Below are 15,822 nucleotides of genomic sequence, written 5' to 3' on the forward strand. Positions count from 1 at the left end.
CTAATTATGAACTAATCATGGATTAATTCAGCTCGTTAGATTCGTCTCGCGATTTACAATCCATCTATACAAAAGAATTTGTAAATAGATTTTATTTAATATTTCAAATTAGCAAGATTTTCTTTTAAATTTTTTTGCCAAAAAATGATCTAAATACACCTTAAAGCCCATTGTGCATTGCCTAGATTCATTCTGCATTTCGATTGGACGACCATTTGAAATCAGCCATTTCTGCAGTAGCCGCAGCTCACCACGAGAAAGAACCCTAAACCCCCTCGGCCCCGAGCCCCCCGACCCCGACCCCGATCCATCCGAGCCAACCGGCGAGGAAGGAGGCAGCCCCCGCAACACCACCAGCCATGTGGCGCCGCGCCTCCCAGCTCCTCCTCCGCACCAGCGCCGCCGCCACCCGGCGCCTCCCGCTTCCGCCCCCACCCCGGCCGCTCCCCCTCGCGCCCACATGGGTCGCTTCCGCGTCCTCCTCCTACGCCACCCAGGCAGCGGCGGCCGCGGCGGCGCCAGCGCCGGCGCGGAGGCCGCTGCGGACGGTGGGGTCCCTGCTACGGCTGAACGACCTGCGTGACAACCCGGGCGCGCGGAAGCAGAAGACGCGCAAGGGACGCGGGATCGGCTCCGGGAAGGGCAAGACGGCCGGCCGCGGACACAAGGGACAGAAGGCGCGCGGCACCGCCAGGTTCGGCTTCGAGGGCGGCCAGACCCCGCTCCGCCGCCGCCTGCCCCGGCGTGGATTCAAGAACCGCTTCTCCCTCACATTCCAGGTCGGTCCCTGCAGAATCTCCTTCTTAATCCCCCCCCCCCCCCCCCGCCTCCATTTCCTCTCCCTCCTCGCATCTCATCTATGAGCAGTAGTGCGCATCAGGTTTCCCAACCATGTCGTGCCCTCTCGGGCTCTCGGCTTGACGATTGCCGGCATACTGGCATTTTCATTCCTTGGTTTCCTAATAATCAGAACATAAATGGGATCTTCTCTTATGATGCTTGATTAAAAGGCTGCTAACTCCCATGGCAAAAATGGACTTGCGCATAAAGTGGTTGATCTGTTTTCCTTGCACAGGTTGACATTTATCGTTTCTCATCTTATATATGACATATGCTGTCGATTAAAGATTTTGTCATCTTCTTGGATATTGCTCAACTCAAATTAGACGAAAGACAATTTTGGCTGAACCTATTATTGGTCGGTTTCCTCAACTTTTTTTAACTGATACTGCGATAAATGTGTTGAAAGTAGCTTTTTGTGGATTGCTAAATATGCACCATGAAAAATTGCTTAAGATCATGGTGTGCTCCATGTCGGTGCCTGCAACTCATTTTCACATCACTCGTCGGGATAGTGCCAGCTATGAGCCATTTTTTGTTCAATTAATTTAGGATTTTTTTTGTATGTTTAGTCTTTGGTAAAACAGAATCAGTTGAAAATAAGAAACCTGATAGCAGAACATTGTGGTTTCAATTACATGGCGTAAGCCCTGCTGCAGTGATGTTTCTGCTGCTTAATCTTGTTGCATAAGAAGACCTTGCAGGGAAGATGGAGTAAAACCAACCAAACCTAACCAAGCTGAAATAACCGAAATATGCTGTAATTTTTCCTGCCTTAGTTTTGTTTCAAATGTGTCAGTCAGTACAAAATTGAATAAGAACATTCTTGTAGAGCCTTTATTCTTTTTTCACACCAATGTAGATTTTGTAGATACCCTGCACATTGATAACATTAAGATCAATAGTTATTTGGCAAATCACTTTTTTAATGAATTAATGCTGTGGACATATTGAACTGCATTGATGAATTTATTATTTATCAGTTCCTTCATTTGGTTCTGGGCCTTGCACACGCTGAAATTTATAATAGGAATTAAGATAAGATATTCATGAGAACTGTCTGGGTGGTTGTACCAGTTGAGCGGTTGTTCTAGGTTTGTTTTGAGGTAGAGTATGCTTTGTGCCCACCATGGTGAAGCCACTCACAAAAGGAGGGAAAAAGAAAAGAAAATGGTGGAACAAGAAGCATTATTACATCTCTATGCCTCTTTAGAGCAGAAAACTCCTCGATAAATAGTTTTCTTTAGATTTAGATTGTGGTTAGGTACATGGTGTGTGTGGCATAGCAAAATGAGAAGGGACTGATTAGTGGGATAGGGAAAGAATACAGTTTTTTATAGTCCCGTTTTATTGTTTGGATACATCCGGTTGAGGTTAGGGAAGTTTACCTTTATCATAACTTGCCTTCTAATCGGATCCATAGAGATTATATTAATTGGAACAGTGCTGATCTTTTTGTGCCATGGCAGCACCAATTGTGCCACGTAACAGCGTCTAGGTGGCGGCATGAATGGAGTGGTGTATTTGGAGGTGTTGGAGAATAGTTGAGAGGCTATTTGAATTTTTGAGGGTGAGTTTGCTAATAAAATTGATGGTATTGAAGCTCAAAGGTCACATATATACATTTATCATAAACCCTTTACTGAATCTACAGTATCAAGAGCACCATTGACAGACTCACAGACATATGGTACACAACTATCCTTGACACTCCCACCCCCTTCAAGAGGCATACAGAACAGGAAGGACTTTGACAAAGGATAACACTAAGGGAAATCTAGAATGTAGGTCTTGAAATTATCATCATTATTACTAATATTAGTCATCTACAACTACAAGTAGGTCCTGCAGTCAGAGATTCTTACAGCTGTATTTGATATCTGAGTATCTGACTATATTGAGAAAATTGTGAATACTACTGATCCTTGCTCATGCATGACTTGGACCCAGTCGAATTGTCTGGTATGACATATTTGATGTTACTGATATTTCTTTCTGATCAGCCCTGTGGACTAGGGAAAATTGCAAAGCTCATCAATGCTGGAAAAATTGATTCCTCTGAACTGATCACAATGAAGACACTGAAGGTACTTAGAATTATTTCTTTGAATGTTCTATGCTTTCTGTTGTTTCTTGTTTAATGATAATAACATCTGTATCCCACTTTGCCAGGAAACAGGTGCCATTGGGAAGCAAATAAAGGATGGAATTCGCTTAATGGGTCGTGGAGCAGAAGAAATCAAATGGCCGATTCACCTTGAGGTAAACTTAATCTCCAGTTAAAAGAAGTATAGAGGTGAAATTTACTTTTGTAGTTTCCTATTTCCATGCAAGCCATCTTGTCAGATGCATGCTTGTCTTCAAAATTGAATGACTGGCTCTTACCTAGAAACAAAATGTTCTACTTGTTGCATGTGATGAAACAAGCTTGTAACTAGAAAGTGGACGTGTATTCAAGAAATATATATTATCACGTTAAGCTGATACTTGTAATGAGCTTACTTCTCCACATGATCAAGCCTTTCTATAGCTTACAATCGTGCTGAGTACAGATAATTTTTGTTCATTGCTGCATTTGACATCATGAACTGGAAATTTGTACCTCAGGATGCAACCATGTTGAGAGCAGACGAGCAGTACTGGTGATTAGTTTCTTGGTAGAGATAGATAGATAGTTCAATCTTGCTGAGAGCTTGCCAGTTTGATTACAGTGGCCAATAGTCACTAGATCGGATCACTTCTTGGTATTTCTGCTTTGGATAAGTTTGACATTTTAGTGCCCTAATTTCTTAGCTTCTGTGGTTGCTGGCACTATTTTACATATTAGTATCTGTGGATCCAGAAATCCGTTCTTAAACATAAGAGTAAACACACTGAAAATTGCAGGTATCAAGGACAACAGCAAGAGCAAAAGCTGCCGTGGAAGCAGCTGGTGGGACAGTAAGGCTGGTGTACTACAACAAGCTTGGCTTCCGAGCGCTCCTGAAACCTGAGTGGTTTGTGAAGAAGGGCCGCCTGCTACCAAAAGCAGCGCGACCTCCGCCCAAGCAACGAGATAAGGTGGATAGCATTGGCCGCCTGCCCGCACCGACAAAGCCACTCCCCTTCACGCCAGAGGAGCTGGAGTTTGCAGCAAAGCGTGACGCTGCTTGTGTGAGTGTGACTGCATAATTATTTTTTTTCAAGTGAGGCACCTTTTTTTTCATTCTACACACCACAAGGCAGGCCCCTCTGAATATGTACCACATTAGTTGGGTTAGGGGAGGGCATGTAAGAACGGAATGTTATATCTTGAAGGTCTCATTCCTCGTGGAGTTGGATCCCTTGCCCACAGATTCATGATTTAGTTTGTTCTGGGTAAAGCTAGGGTGGAGGGGGCATGTACCCTCCGTTGTGCATGTGCCCTTCGCCTTGTGGCCTGACGTTTGTGGTGCTGGGATCCTGATAGTTGCATCGAGTAGCCTTGTTCAACCATTAATCACTGAACCAATGAAATGAAACGACGAATGCTTTATATCTGATTCCTTGTTTTATCTCTGTTGTTCTTTATTGACCAAAAGTTCTGATATCAATCTGACTATGCTATAGATAACCATGTAATAAGTTTTCCGTTTACTGTCTACAATGTAATGCACGCCACGGCGTTGCAATCTACTATGGCTTGTTGTGTAACGTACAGTATAACAATGAATGCATGCAAATACAGCGTTGTTGGTTGGTTTACCATCTCGTACCGTGATCAGTCCCACCCTTCAACCATGCGTGCCGCTCTGTTCATGCTTTGGTCAAACTACTGCTGTCAGCATAAAAGTTTCCCTACTCTGGGCTGTAACACAAAAGCCTTGTGAAGTTTGTTTCTAGAGCAAAGCCAGCGGAGACTACATGCACAAGGGACAGGAGGCAGCTAAATGTGCTTACAAAAGAGATATCATGGCAGACATTGTACATTGGGCTTGCCTTCGGCATTTCCAGATTTCTTTATGTTTTTTTGAACGAACAAATTTCATTATTTATATTTTCACTGGATTGATAGGCCTTGCTTTGATACCTTTTTGTTCCATTCACTCAGAGTGTGGCAGTGGCACAGACAGGCAAGTGCAAATTCTTTCTTTGGACAGCTGCATTAAACAGAATTTGGACAAGATCGCCTGGCTAGGAAAGGTCTTTCCCACAATTGCTGCCTGCCCTCTTTGTGATCAGGTTGAGGAAATTGAGGACCACTGCTGGTCGCATGTGTTTTCTTGAGACAAATCTGGTTCAATGTCTTGCAAACATACAACCTACAATTGATCAAAAAAAAAACATACAACCTACAAATCTTGGCTCTACAGAATGACCTCTCCGTTTTTGATTGGTGATGGCCGCTAGCACTAGAGTGGATGGTCTGGTTAAAAACGGTTTTGACTCCATTCTTATTTTGGGAGCCTGGACCATCGCAACCGCTGAGTCTTTGACGGGATCACTCATGATGTGTCTTGTGTTGTTTTGGTCATCAAAGAAGATCTACACCAGTAGTCTTTTGATAGAGCTCGAGGAGTGACACGTCCTCACCCTAGGAAATCAGGTGGTATAAGTGCTAGTCCTTAGTTCTTGCTGGTCAGGTCCCACCCCTTGTGTGTTTTTGTAATAGTTCTTCGAGGTCTGGTTTTGAGATTGGTATAGGCTCTATCTGTACCACTTGGGGTTTTTACTTTTTGTTCTTCTTAATATATTATTGATGCGTAGCTCTCCTACGCTTTGGAGAAAAAAACAGACTTGGGTGATTCAGACATTGGTTAATTTTATCGGAGACATGGCCGCTAACTTTAGCAGACGATTTTGCAAACTTTTAATATATGTAAATGTTGGGTAACGGATCACGTTTACTAGAAATCGAAGGAAATGATAACAGGTTCAACACTACGACGAGGAGTTCGTCGTCCAAATCTCCGGCGGCGCCGGCCGAGTCTATCCTGTTACATTCCACCTGCCCTCTCTCTCTCGCCAACAACGTTCATAAGTAGTTGATCGCATCACGTTGCAGAAGCCGTGTGCTAGGCTCGCACCCAGTTTGGGCCGGAGTACTTCGGGTTGGGCTGACGACGTCTTGGCGTCTGGGCTGGACTTGAGGGCGATGCCGTAGTAGACTGGGCCGATGCACTTGGGCCCGTGACATCCCCCCTCCCTTTAGAGACGGCTTGTCCCCAATCCGGAGCGTCAGGAAACCTGTGCTTAATGTCATCTTCAAATTCCCAGGTAGCCAACGATGGAGGCCACGCAGACCATTGCACCAAGATTTGGTGTCTTGAGACATCATCCTTATCATAAACACGGCGATACAGCACCTTCACAGGAACTTGCACATCATCATTGAAGTCAGGTAACTGAGAACTGACCTGATAATTGGCGCCCCCACAGCTCTTTTCAGAAGTGAGACATGGAAAACAGGGTGTACAGAAGAATAAGCAGGTAGTTGGAGACGATAAGCAACAGCTCCAATCTTTTGCACAATCTTGTATGGCCCAAAATACTTGAAGGTCAGTTTATGATTGGCCCGTTTTTGTAAAGAAGACTGCACATATGGTTGGATTTTCAGGAATACCATGTCACCCACAAGGAAAGAACGTTCAGTTCTGTTCTTATCAGCTTGTTGCTTCTGTCGAAGTTGAACTCGTGCTAGATGTTGTTGCAATAACTGAACCATCAGTTTTCTGTCTTTGAGCCACATTTGGAGATCAGGAACTGCACAAGATTCCACAACATCAATGCCCAAATGCCTGGGTTTCTGACCATAAAGGACTTCAAAGGGTGTTTTGCCAAGGCTAGAATGATAGCTTGTATTATACCAGAACTCTGCCAAAGAAAGCCATTCCTTCCATTTGGTGGGGCAAAAGTGGACAAAGCACCTGAGATATGCTTCCAGACATTGATTGACCCTTTCGGTTTGCCCATCGGTTTGTGGGTGATAAGCTGTGCTCATCAAGAGCTTAGTATCTGCTAGTTTGAATAATTCTTGCCACAGAGTACTAGTAAAGACTTTATCACGGTCTGAGATGATAGACTCAGGCAAGCCATGTAATTTAAACACTTGATCCATATACAGCAAGGCCACTTTGTGTGCAGTGAAAGGATGGGATAGTGGCAGGAAATGTGCATACTTTGAAAATTTATCCACGACTACTAATATGCAATTGTAGCGGTGAGAACGTGGCAAACCTTCAATAAAATCCATAGAAACAACTTGCCAAGCAAACTGAGGTACTGGCAAGGGTTGTAAGAGACCTGGATATTTGACTCTCTCACTTTTGGCCTGTTGACAGACCTGGCAATTCATGACAAAAGTCTTGATCATGGATTTCATGTGTATCCACCAGAAGAGACTTTTGATTTTGTGGTATGTGACTGGAAAACCAGAATGCCCTCCCACAGCACTGGAATGCAATGCTTGTATGATATTGTTCTGAATAGTAGAATCTGGAGGAATAACCACTCTGCCTTTGTATCTGATTAGGCCATCTTTCAACTGATAAGACTGAAATGGGTTGGTCACAGCTAAGGCAGTAAGTAGTTTCTGTGTATCAGGGTAGTTGTCCATGACTGCCTGCAGCCAGACTGGTTTTATAGTAGAAAGAGCCAGTAATTCCAGATGAGTCTGAGGGTGTACCCTAGATAATGCATCAGCTGCTTTGTTGTCTACACCTTTCTTATACACCAGCTTGTACTGAAGCCCCAGTAGCTTTGTCAAAGCTTTGTGTTGCCAAGGTGTTGTGAGACGCTGGTCATCAAGATGAACCAAACTTTTCTGATCTGTCTTGATTATAAACTCTCCTTACTCAAGATAGGATCTCCAATGGTCAACTGCTAACAGGATTGCCAGGCTTTCTTTCTCATATGTAGATAGGAGTTGGTTCTTAGGTCCTAAAGCTTTGCTGAGATATGCAATGGGATGGCCCTCTTGTTGCAAAACAACACCAATACCTTTGTCAGAGGCATCAGTTTCAATGGTAAAAACTGTACTAAAATCTGGAAGAGCTAACACAGGAGCAGTACTAAGAGCTGTTTTGAGGGCTTGAAAAGCTTCCTCATGAGCAGATGTCCAACAAAATGTTTCACCTTTCTTGAGTAAACTTGTAAGTGATTTGCTGATAAGGCCAAAATTTCTTACAAACTTCCTATAATAGCCAGCCAGGCAAAGGAAACTTCTCACCACTTTCACAGATTGGGGTGTTGGCCAATTTTGTACATCAGCAACTTTGGAAGGATCAGTAGCTACTCCTGCTGCACTGATGACATGTCCCAAATAGTGAATCTGTTTCTGAGCAAAAGCACATTTAGATAGTTTAACTTTGAAGTTGTGCTCATCTAGTAACTGAAAGACAGCCTGAACATGTTGCAAGTGAGCTTCCCAAGTAGGACTGAAGATCAGGATATCATCAATAAAGACAACAACACATTTGCGAAGTAATGGTGCTAAGATTGTATTCATAACATGCTGGAAGGTAGCAGGACCACCAGTAACACCATATGGCATAACTTTGTATTCAAAGTGCCCATTGTGAGTCTGAAAAGCTGTCTTGTGTTGATCCACTGGGTCTACTAATATTTGATGGTAGCCAGCTCGAAGATCTAGACAGGTGAACCAAACTGCACCAGCTAATTCATCAAGAATTTCCTCTAGAATAGGTATAGGATATCTGTTTTTGATGGTCATTGAGTTCAATTTTCTGTAGTCCACACAGAGACGCCATTCACCACTCTTTTTTCTTGACCAGCAGCACTGGTGATGCAAATGGGCTGGAGCTGGGAACAATCATGCCATTGGCAAGAAACTCTTTGACCTGTGCTTCAATTTCATCCTTCTGAGCTAGATTATAACGGTATGGCCGTAATCTAAATGGCTGGGCACCAGGCAAGAAAGGAATAGAATGCATATGAGATCTCTGTGGAGGAAGACCCTGTGGTTTGTCAAACAGATGTTTATATTGTTGGATCAAGTGCTGAAGCTGATCGGGAATAACAGATGACTGTGTATCTTGTTGCTGTATCAGTGATAATTCCAAAACACACCAGATGTCTGATGTAGTTTCCATGTGTTGTCTTTCAGAATCAGAAATGATTTCAAGGCTATGCAGCTGAGGCAAAAGCCCTTGTAGCTTGATATCAGTGCCATTATAAGGGAAAGAAAGCCATTTCTGTGACCAGTGTATCTCCATGGGACTAAATGACTCAAGCCAGTCCATACCTAACACAATATCATAACATTGGAGAGGTAAAATCTTGAGGTTGACATAGAAGCAGTGGCCTTGGATGAGTAAGGGACAGTGATTTCATGAGTACACATAAGAATGGATCCGTTAGCCACTCTGACTGAAAGAGGTGTCTGAAGCATTGTCCAACTAGGTATAGCTGCTGCCATTTGTTCAGCTATAAAACTGCTAGAACTACCTGAATCTACCAAGATTAGAGGGTGCTGATCAAGAATCTTGCCCATTACTCGAATTGTTTTAAGTGTGTCAGTCCCATTCTTATGGAGTGAGATAGCCATAAGATCCTCACCAGAGTCATACTGTTCTGACTGATTGGCTTCAGGAGATTCAGGTAACAGCTGCCATAATTCCTCAACCATATGCAGAGAGACTGTGGGTGCACACTTATGGTTAGGTGCCCATTTAGTACCACATTTGTAGCAGAGACCCTTGGCACGTCTGTAAGCTTTAACAGCAGCTAGTTTCTCTTCAAAGGATTGTACCTTAGTTGACTCCACATGAAGCTTTTCCTCAGGGCTAGAATAATTAGGACTTCTAGAGACAGCACTTGGTGTAGACAGTGTAGAAGGGCTTGGAGGAACAATATTGGGCAGAGACTGCTTCAGAAAAGGTTTGAACACCCCAGAGCCATCAGTCTTCTTAATGTCTCGTTTGTACACATCAGTGACAAGCTCCTCCTGTAACAAAGCAAGAGAACTAGCAGTATCCAAGTCACGAGGTTTATGAACCATGACTACAGATTTAATCTCATGTTTCAATCCATCAATGAACCTACTGGTCACTAACAGAGGGTTAAAAGTAGGATCATGAGCTTTGATCTGGTGAATCAGTTCATCAAATTGGGCAATATATTCAGGAACAGTATAATGTTGCCTGATATGAAAGAATTGTCTTAGCAGGAAATTGTGTTGATCTCTCTGAAATCGATCAACTACAGCAGTACAAAAATCTTTCCAAGTGTATGTAGGCAGGAGAGGTTCTACAGACTGAAGCCAAAAGGCAGCAGAGTGGGTAAAATTCAGCGTAGCCAACTTAATCCACATATTAAAAGGGACAGCATATAGCTCGAAATAGGATTCACACTCGCGTTGCCATATTTTAGGATTGCGACCGTCAAATTCAGGAAAATCAACGCGAGGCATAAGCGACGCCCAATTCACAGCAACTTTCGAACTAGCAGGAGAAACAGAGTTGACGGGCAAAGCAGGAACCAAACTCAGGTCAAAGGTGAGATTCGCACCTGTGACCGGAGGTGGTTGCAGAGTGGTGACCACTCCATAACCAGACCCCCGGTTGTTAGTTGCATCGCAGTGGCCATTAGGCCCTGAAGCCGCTCCAGATGGAGATGTTACCAGATGAGCACCAACCGGCTTCGTGAGGTCGATCTCCTCCGTGTCGAACACCTTGTATGCAGAACCATGGTCTTGGTGATGTAGCGTGATGCGCTCGATCTGGTGGCGAAGATCAGTGACGGACGTAGACAGATCCGCAACCTTGGAATCGACATCAGAGACCTTGGCATCGACGTTCTGCTTCCACGTCTTCAGATCAGCGAACGAGGCGGTGTGCCCCTCCAGAGTCGACCGGATCTTTCTCGAGTGAAACCGCGATGTCGGAGACCTGCTTGTCCACCTCCATGGCTTGCTTCTGAACCCGGGTCACGTACTGGGGACGCTGAAGGTAGTCGGGCAGGTGATCTAGGGCGACGACAGTGGTGGCGGCGACGTGAATTTGAACGAATCAGTACCCACTGGAGCCTACCCTAAGCGGCGCGAAGAAACCCTGGGTGGACGACGGCGCCAGAACGGCTGACCGGCGTTTTAAGGTGGCCGCCGCCGACTGGGAGTCGGTGGGCGGGGCTTGGTCGCCGGGATCGGGAGGATCGCAGCGAAGCGGCTCAACGGAAACGGGTACTGGAATCTGATACCAGATGTTGGGTAACGGATCACGTTTACTAGAAATCGAAGGAAATGATAACAGGTTCAACACTACGACGAGGAGTTCGTCGTCCAAATCTCCGGCGGCGCCGGCCGAGTCTATCCTGTTACATTCCACCTGCCCTCTCTCTCTCTCTCTCGCTCGCTAACAGCGTTCATAAGTAGTTGATCGCATCACGTTGCAGAAGCCGTGTGCTAGCCTCGCACCCAGGTTGGGCCGGAGTACTTCGGGTTGGGCTGACGACGTCTTGGCGTCTGGGCCGTGACAGTAAACAGTTGAACGCATGCATTCCTTTCAAAAGACACCGTGTTGGGCTGGTCACTTTTGGGCTGGTCCCAGCTGCTCTCGGCTGGAGGGGTAGCAGCCACTGGCTGCAGTGCAGCAGGCCGGCTGCTTTTTACAGCTGTGTACTGTAGCTGCTGTTGGTAGTTTTGAAATTTAAATGTGCATATAGACATATGCACACAAAAGTTTGAACAAGTCATTAAACATTATTACATCCATAGAAACGGGCACATATCTTCCGTATACGAAAGACATGTTATCATGCAACAGCCATAACACAAGTGAAATTTTGGCGCCTACTTCGCATGCAAAATTTGCACCAAAATCAGTTACCAATCACCTGTTTTATAATCATATAATCATACAACTGAATGGAGGTACCAGCATCATGTATTCATACAACCGAATGAAGGTCAGCCAAATACCAAATTACCAAGTGGTTGTGCATTATGCACTACAGTCACAAATCCAAACTTCATGAACCCCTCCGTACCAAAATAAGCTAACATACAGGCACATCCAACTTCATGAAATCGTAGGGACCAAAATAAACATTGTCCTATGCTTCTCCTTCATTCCAGGTTCCACTGCAGATCATCTGAGCCTGGTTCACAAATTTGTCGGCACAAAAAAGAATCATACATTTGTTCATATTTTACCAACATCAAAATCCGAATCTTTTTTGTAAACTCACATACCCGAACCCCATGACTCCAAGTCCAGTAGTAATCCAATCACGGAGAGTTGCCATGTCAAGCCGTGGACGGACGGGCGCAAGGATGCTCACCTCGGCGGCGGGGCGGAGATCTGGAGAGCGCGACGGCAAGCCGGGGCCGGCGCGCGATTAGGTCGTGAGGTGTTGCGGGGAACGGCGGCGAGGCGATGGAGTGCGGGGGATGGGGCGGAGACGGGGGATGTTGGGGGGAAATGCCGATGTGGTCCGCGTCGCCGGTGCAGGGCCCGGCCCCCTCTGGATCTGCTAGATCCCGACGGCGGGGAGGACGGAGGGCGGCGGATGCGGATGGGGCGGAGGGTGCACGGCGGCCGGTGGAGATGCGGAGGTGCGGAATGGAACCCCTGCCCACGGGCGAGAGGTAGCTACTGGAGGCCGTTTCGGCTAATGCGGTGTGCCGGCAACGAGCCATTGCTCTGGCTGCTTACCAAAGTCCAGCCAAACGGCTGGATTGGGCCAGCCGAACAGCTGGGCTGGGATGCAGCCCACGAGCAGCTCGGAGCAGCCCAAAAGTGACCAGCCGAATACGGTGTAAATCATTCAGTCATTGGCTACCAACTCCAGGATATATCATTCGTGTCTTCTTGTGCGGTCATGTGGGCCGCCTATACTTCTTGTCTTGTCGGTTTTTTTGGGGGTGCCATTTTATTTCCTGAACAAGCAGGCTTCTGCAATGCTCGGTACGTAGGTGCATCCAGTTAGTAGCACGCCATTCCATTCACGGTTGCATAAAACAATACTGTAAAATCATCATGGACGGCCCAGATCCGGGAAAAAGAACAGATTCCAGTCAACTCGAAATATGCATGGTTATGCTGCAGGTTAACTGTTGAATAACACACGGCCGACAGTGTTGTGCTGGCAGGTATGGAGTATCAAGTATGTTAAACCTATGAAGACATGGGCCATGCCATTGCAGTCCCAGAATTTTTTTTTGGTGCTCTCACCAGATCCATCTGCCGCTCTGCTTTCTCCTTTTGTCAGTCCCGCGGAAATCCTTCCACCCAAAGTGTGGCGCTAACTTGGATCAGCAGCTTGTATAAAAATATGCGCCTAGCTACTTGCAGCAAATTAAAGAGTGTTCCTTTGTCATTCAGACAACAAAAAGATCAGAGCAGTACTAGCTTAGCAACCTGAATAATGGACGGTTGCTTGCAGTTAAGTACACCACTTTTGTTGTGCCTAGTGCTTCCAAAGCTTGACGTCTGATCAGCTCAGCTCAGCTGATTGTCATTTGGTGAGCTTCATTATTGTGGTTTAGTTTCCTGCGACCCTGTCTGCTCATCAACTTTCAGAATGACGCTGATAACAGGATGACACTGCCGCCGCTGAAGAGTGCACTCCTCCCAAGCAACCAAACATGGCGTTGCCGGAATTGCAGTTTTCTTGGCCACTGACGCCATGATATATATGCAATGCAGCAAAGGAGGCCAAAGGGGCCGTTCCAGATCGTGCGGTAGAGACTTGAGAGAGAACCGACGCACCGCACATACAGTTGGCGATCCATGCACTTCGCCCAATGAGGCAACACGTGGTCCGTGAAACTCGTGTAACGTACGTTTATTGTAGATAAACCTGTTTGGTAACATGATCGAGATCACTTAATAATGTTTCATCCAATCGGTGGCACATGTGCTCGCTGTGTTGACTCTGGCGATGTTGGATCCAAGTTGCAGCTGTCGTGTTGTTATTTGTTGTCTAGGTATCACATGAGAAGCTGCCGTTAGATTGCAAAAGTCAATTCAAGTTCCTGACAACCTTGTCATTGAGGACACATCCTAGCTAGTTCCTAAACGAGATGCAATCATATCAGAGTACACATCTTACATTTTTTGACAATCACAACAGCTCTTAGTTGCCGAGCATCTCCAAGCGTTTTCTATCCTACTTCCCCATCCTTGATTTTTTTTAAAAATGCAAAAAAAACACACTCTCCAATAGTTTCCCATCAAACTTTCCCATCTTCTAACAATTTGCAAATTGATCTGACTTGTGCCTAAATATAAGCACGGCTCTGAGCTCCCAATCGCGACTCCCCATCTTCAACGACTGAGCTATGCAGGCTTGTGCTCCATGGCTGCTGCAGATACGAGTTCAGATGCAGTACATGTCCATCGGCTGGTCGGTAGGGGCGTAGCGCGTCATCGCCTGCACCGGGGACAACAACTTCCAGGTGACGGTGTCGACAAGTGACCGCCGCACGTCCGGGGATTGCCGCTGCACGTCCGGGGATTGCCGCCGCCGCCACCGGAACCAGAGCTAGGGTTGGCGGGGCCGACGCTGGCGGATGCGGCCTTGCGGATGCCCAGGAGCAGCGAGAGGAATGGGAGCGGGGAGAAGAGCTTGAGGAGCGGGGCGGCCGGCGCAAGGAGGAGGCGGAGGTACGCGACCGCGGCGGGGAGCGGGTGCGCGGAGAGGGAGGCCTTGACCGGGGGTAGCAACAAGAACACTAGATGCCGGCCGCGGCGAGGCGTGGGAAGAGGAATGCGACGGCAGCGGAGGTGGAGGATAGGTAGGTGATGGAGGCAAGGGATAGGGATGGGGACGGGGAGGAGGCGCATCTGTGGGCGGTGGCATCGAAGAATCGCTGGAGAGGAAGGGATTTCGCGCGGAATGCCCCAAAATTTTTCATATTTGGGAAGTTGAAATAGAGTACTCTGCGTGATTCCCATTGAGAGGCCCCATTTGTTTTATAGTAACACAAAGCTTTATTACTTAATAGCTGTACTGTGCAGATTCCCATTGAGAGTTTTTAAGGGCATTGACCATCATTTTTAGATAATGGAATTAACATTCCGGCCTCTGCGGTAACGCACACAGCCTAAAGCCTCTGTGTGACCACACACAGCCAAACTTATTACAAAAACTAAGAATAAAAAAACTTTAGTACATGAAGATATATGTACTAAAGATCTACTCTATCCAAAAAAGAATTGAGTTTACTACTCAAGACAGTGCTAAAGATATCGATGTCGCTTCATGGCGGTCTTCGAATCTTGGTGCCTTGAACAACATGCACCAAAATGAACTTGAAATAAACTCATTGGATGTAGACAGCCCCCACTGCAGCTGGCAAATCGGCCCACGCTTGAAATCCTATGCCCTCACTGTTGCCCTTCCACCTTGATGTATCGGTGGCGTTCGGAATAGCCACCATCGATCTTTTGTGCGGGAGGAAGACCCGAACTGTCTTCGATCCACCGACTCTGTGCACCATGGAGTTGCGAGAGTGATGACTCTGATTTGTGCGAACAGAAGTACATTATTACTGAGGAACATGTGCTGACTTAGCTTGTTTAGTTGTTTTGCTAGTCGGTGGGCAGACTTGTTCCGTTGTCTTGGAATCTTGTTGATTTTATAAGACTGAGTTTCAGTTGTGGAGATTATCTCTCTAGTATGATATCTAACAAGACACCAATAATTAAGCAGGCCTCTCCGACGGATGACTGGCTTTTAGGGTTTTTATCACCAGCAATTGACAATATGTGAAAACGGGTCACTCATACGCCCATACACTGTGTGAAGAAACCGGCTGACATGACTATTCAGTTTAATTTCCTTCCCTCTATAAACTTTGAAACAGAGCATGCAAAAGATTAAAGAGCATTCTCGTCGCAAAACGAAGCTAATCAAATACAAACAAAAACCCGTGTAAAGTGTAAACATCCCTATATCCTGATGACAGAGGATCCAACGGCTGCAATGTATGGGTGGGTGCATGTGCCAACGGCCGGTTTGCACAAAATCCACTACTCTCGTTTTGCGAGGGTGACGCATAAC

The 15,822-nt window shown here is 46.0% G+C and overlaps 2 protein-coding genes and 1 long non-coding RNA gene across 3 annotated transcripts; 1 reads left to right on the top strand and 2 right to left on the bottom strand.

The window, feature by feature from the left end:
* Window positions 1-283: 283 nt before the first annotated feature.
* Window positions 284-4,361, top strand: LOC120672885 (50S ribosomal protein L15-like). The gene is made up of 4 exons (XM_039953495.1): window positions 284-779; window positions 2,844-2,927; window positions 3,013-3,102; window positions 3,727-4,361. The coding sequence occupies exons 1-4, from the start codon at window positions 360-362 to the stop codon at window positions 4,009-4,011; spliced, it is 879 nt and encodes a 292-aa protein (XP_039809429.1). The 5' UTR covers window positions 284-359; the 3' UTR covers window positions 4,012-4,361.
* A 1,326-nt stretch (window positions 4,362-5,687) lies between these two features.
* On the bottom strand, window positions 5,688-11,152 carry LOC120672884. The gene has a single exon (XM_039953494.1). It carries the CDS (start codon window positions 10,226-10,228, stop codon window positions 9,062-9,064), a length of 1,167 nt encoding a protein of 388 aa, XP_039809428.1. The 5' UTR covers window positions 10,229-11,152; the 3' UTR covers window positions 5,688-9,061.
* Window positions 11,153-11,693: 541 nt separating this feature from the next.
* On the bottom strand, window positions 11,694-12,064 carry LOC120675986. The gene is made up of 2 exons (XR_005675561.1): window positions 12,008-12,064; window positions 11,694-11,913 (listed from the first exon to the last, which is right to left on the bottom strand). It is a non-coding gene; the product is annotated as an uncharacterized LOC120675986 (long non-coding RNA).
* Window positions 12,065-15,822: the final 3,758 nt, after the last annotated feature.

Source organism: Panicum virgatum, chromosome 5N, assembly GCF_016808335.1.
Source record: "Panicum virgatum strain AP13 chromosome 5N, P.virgatum_v5, whole genome shotgun sequence".
Taxonomy (NCBI): Eukaryota; Viridiplantae; Streptophyta; class Magnoliopsida; order Poales; family Poaceae; genus Panicum; species Panicum virgatum.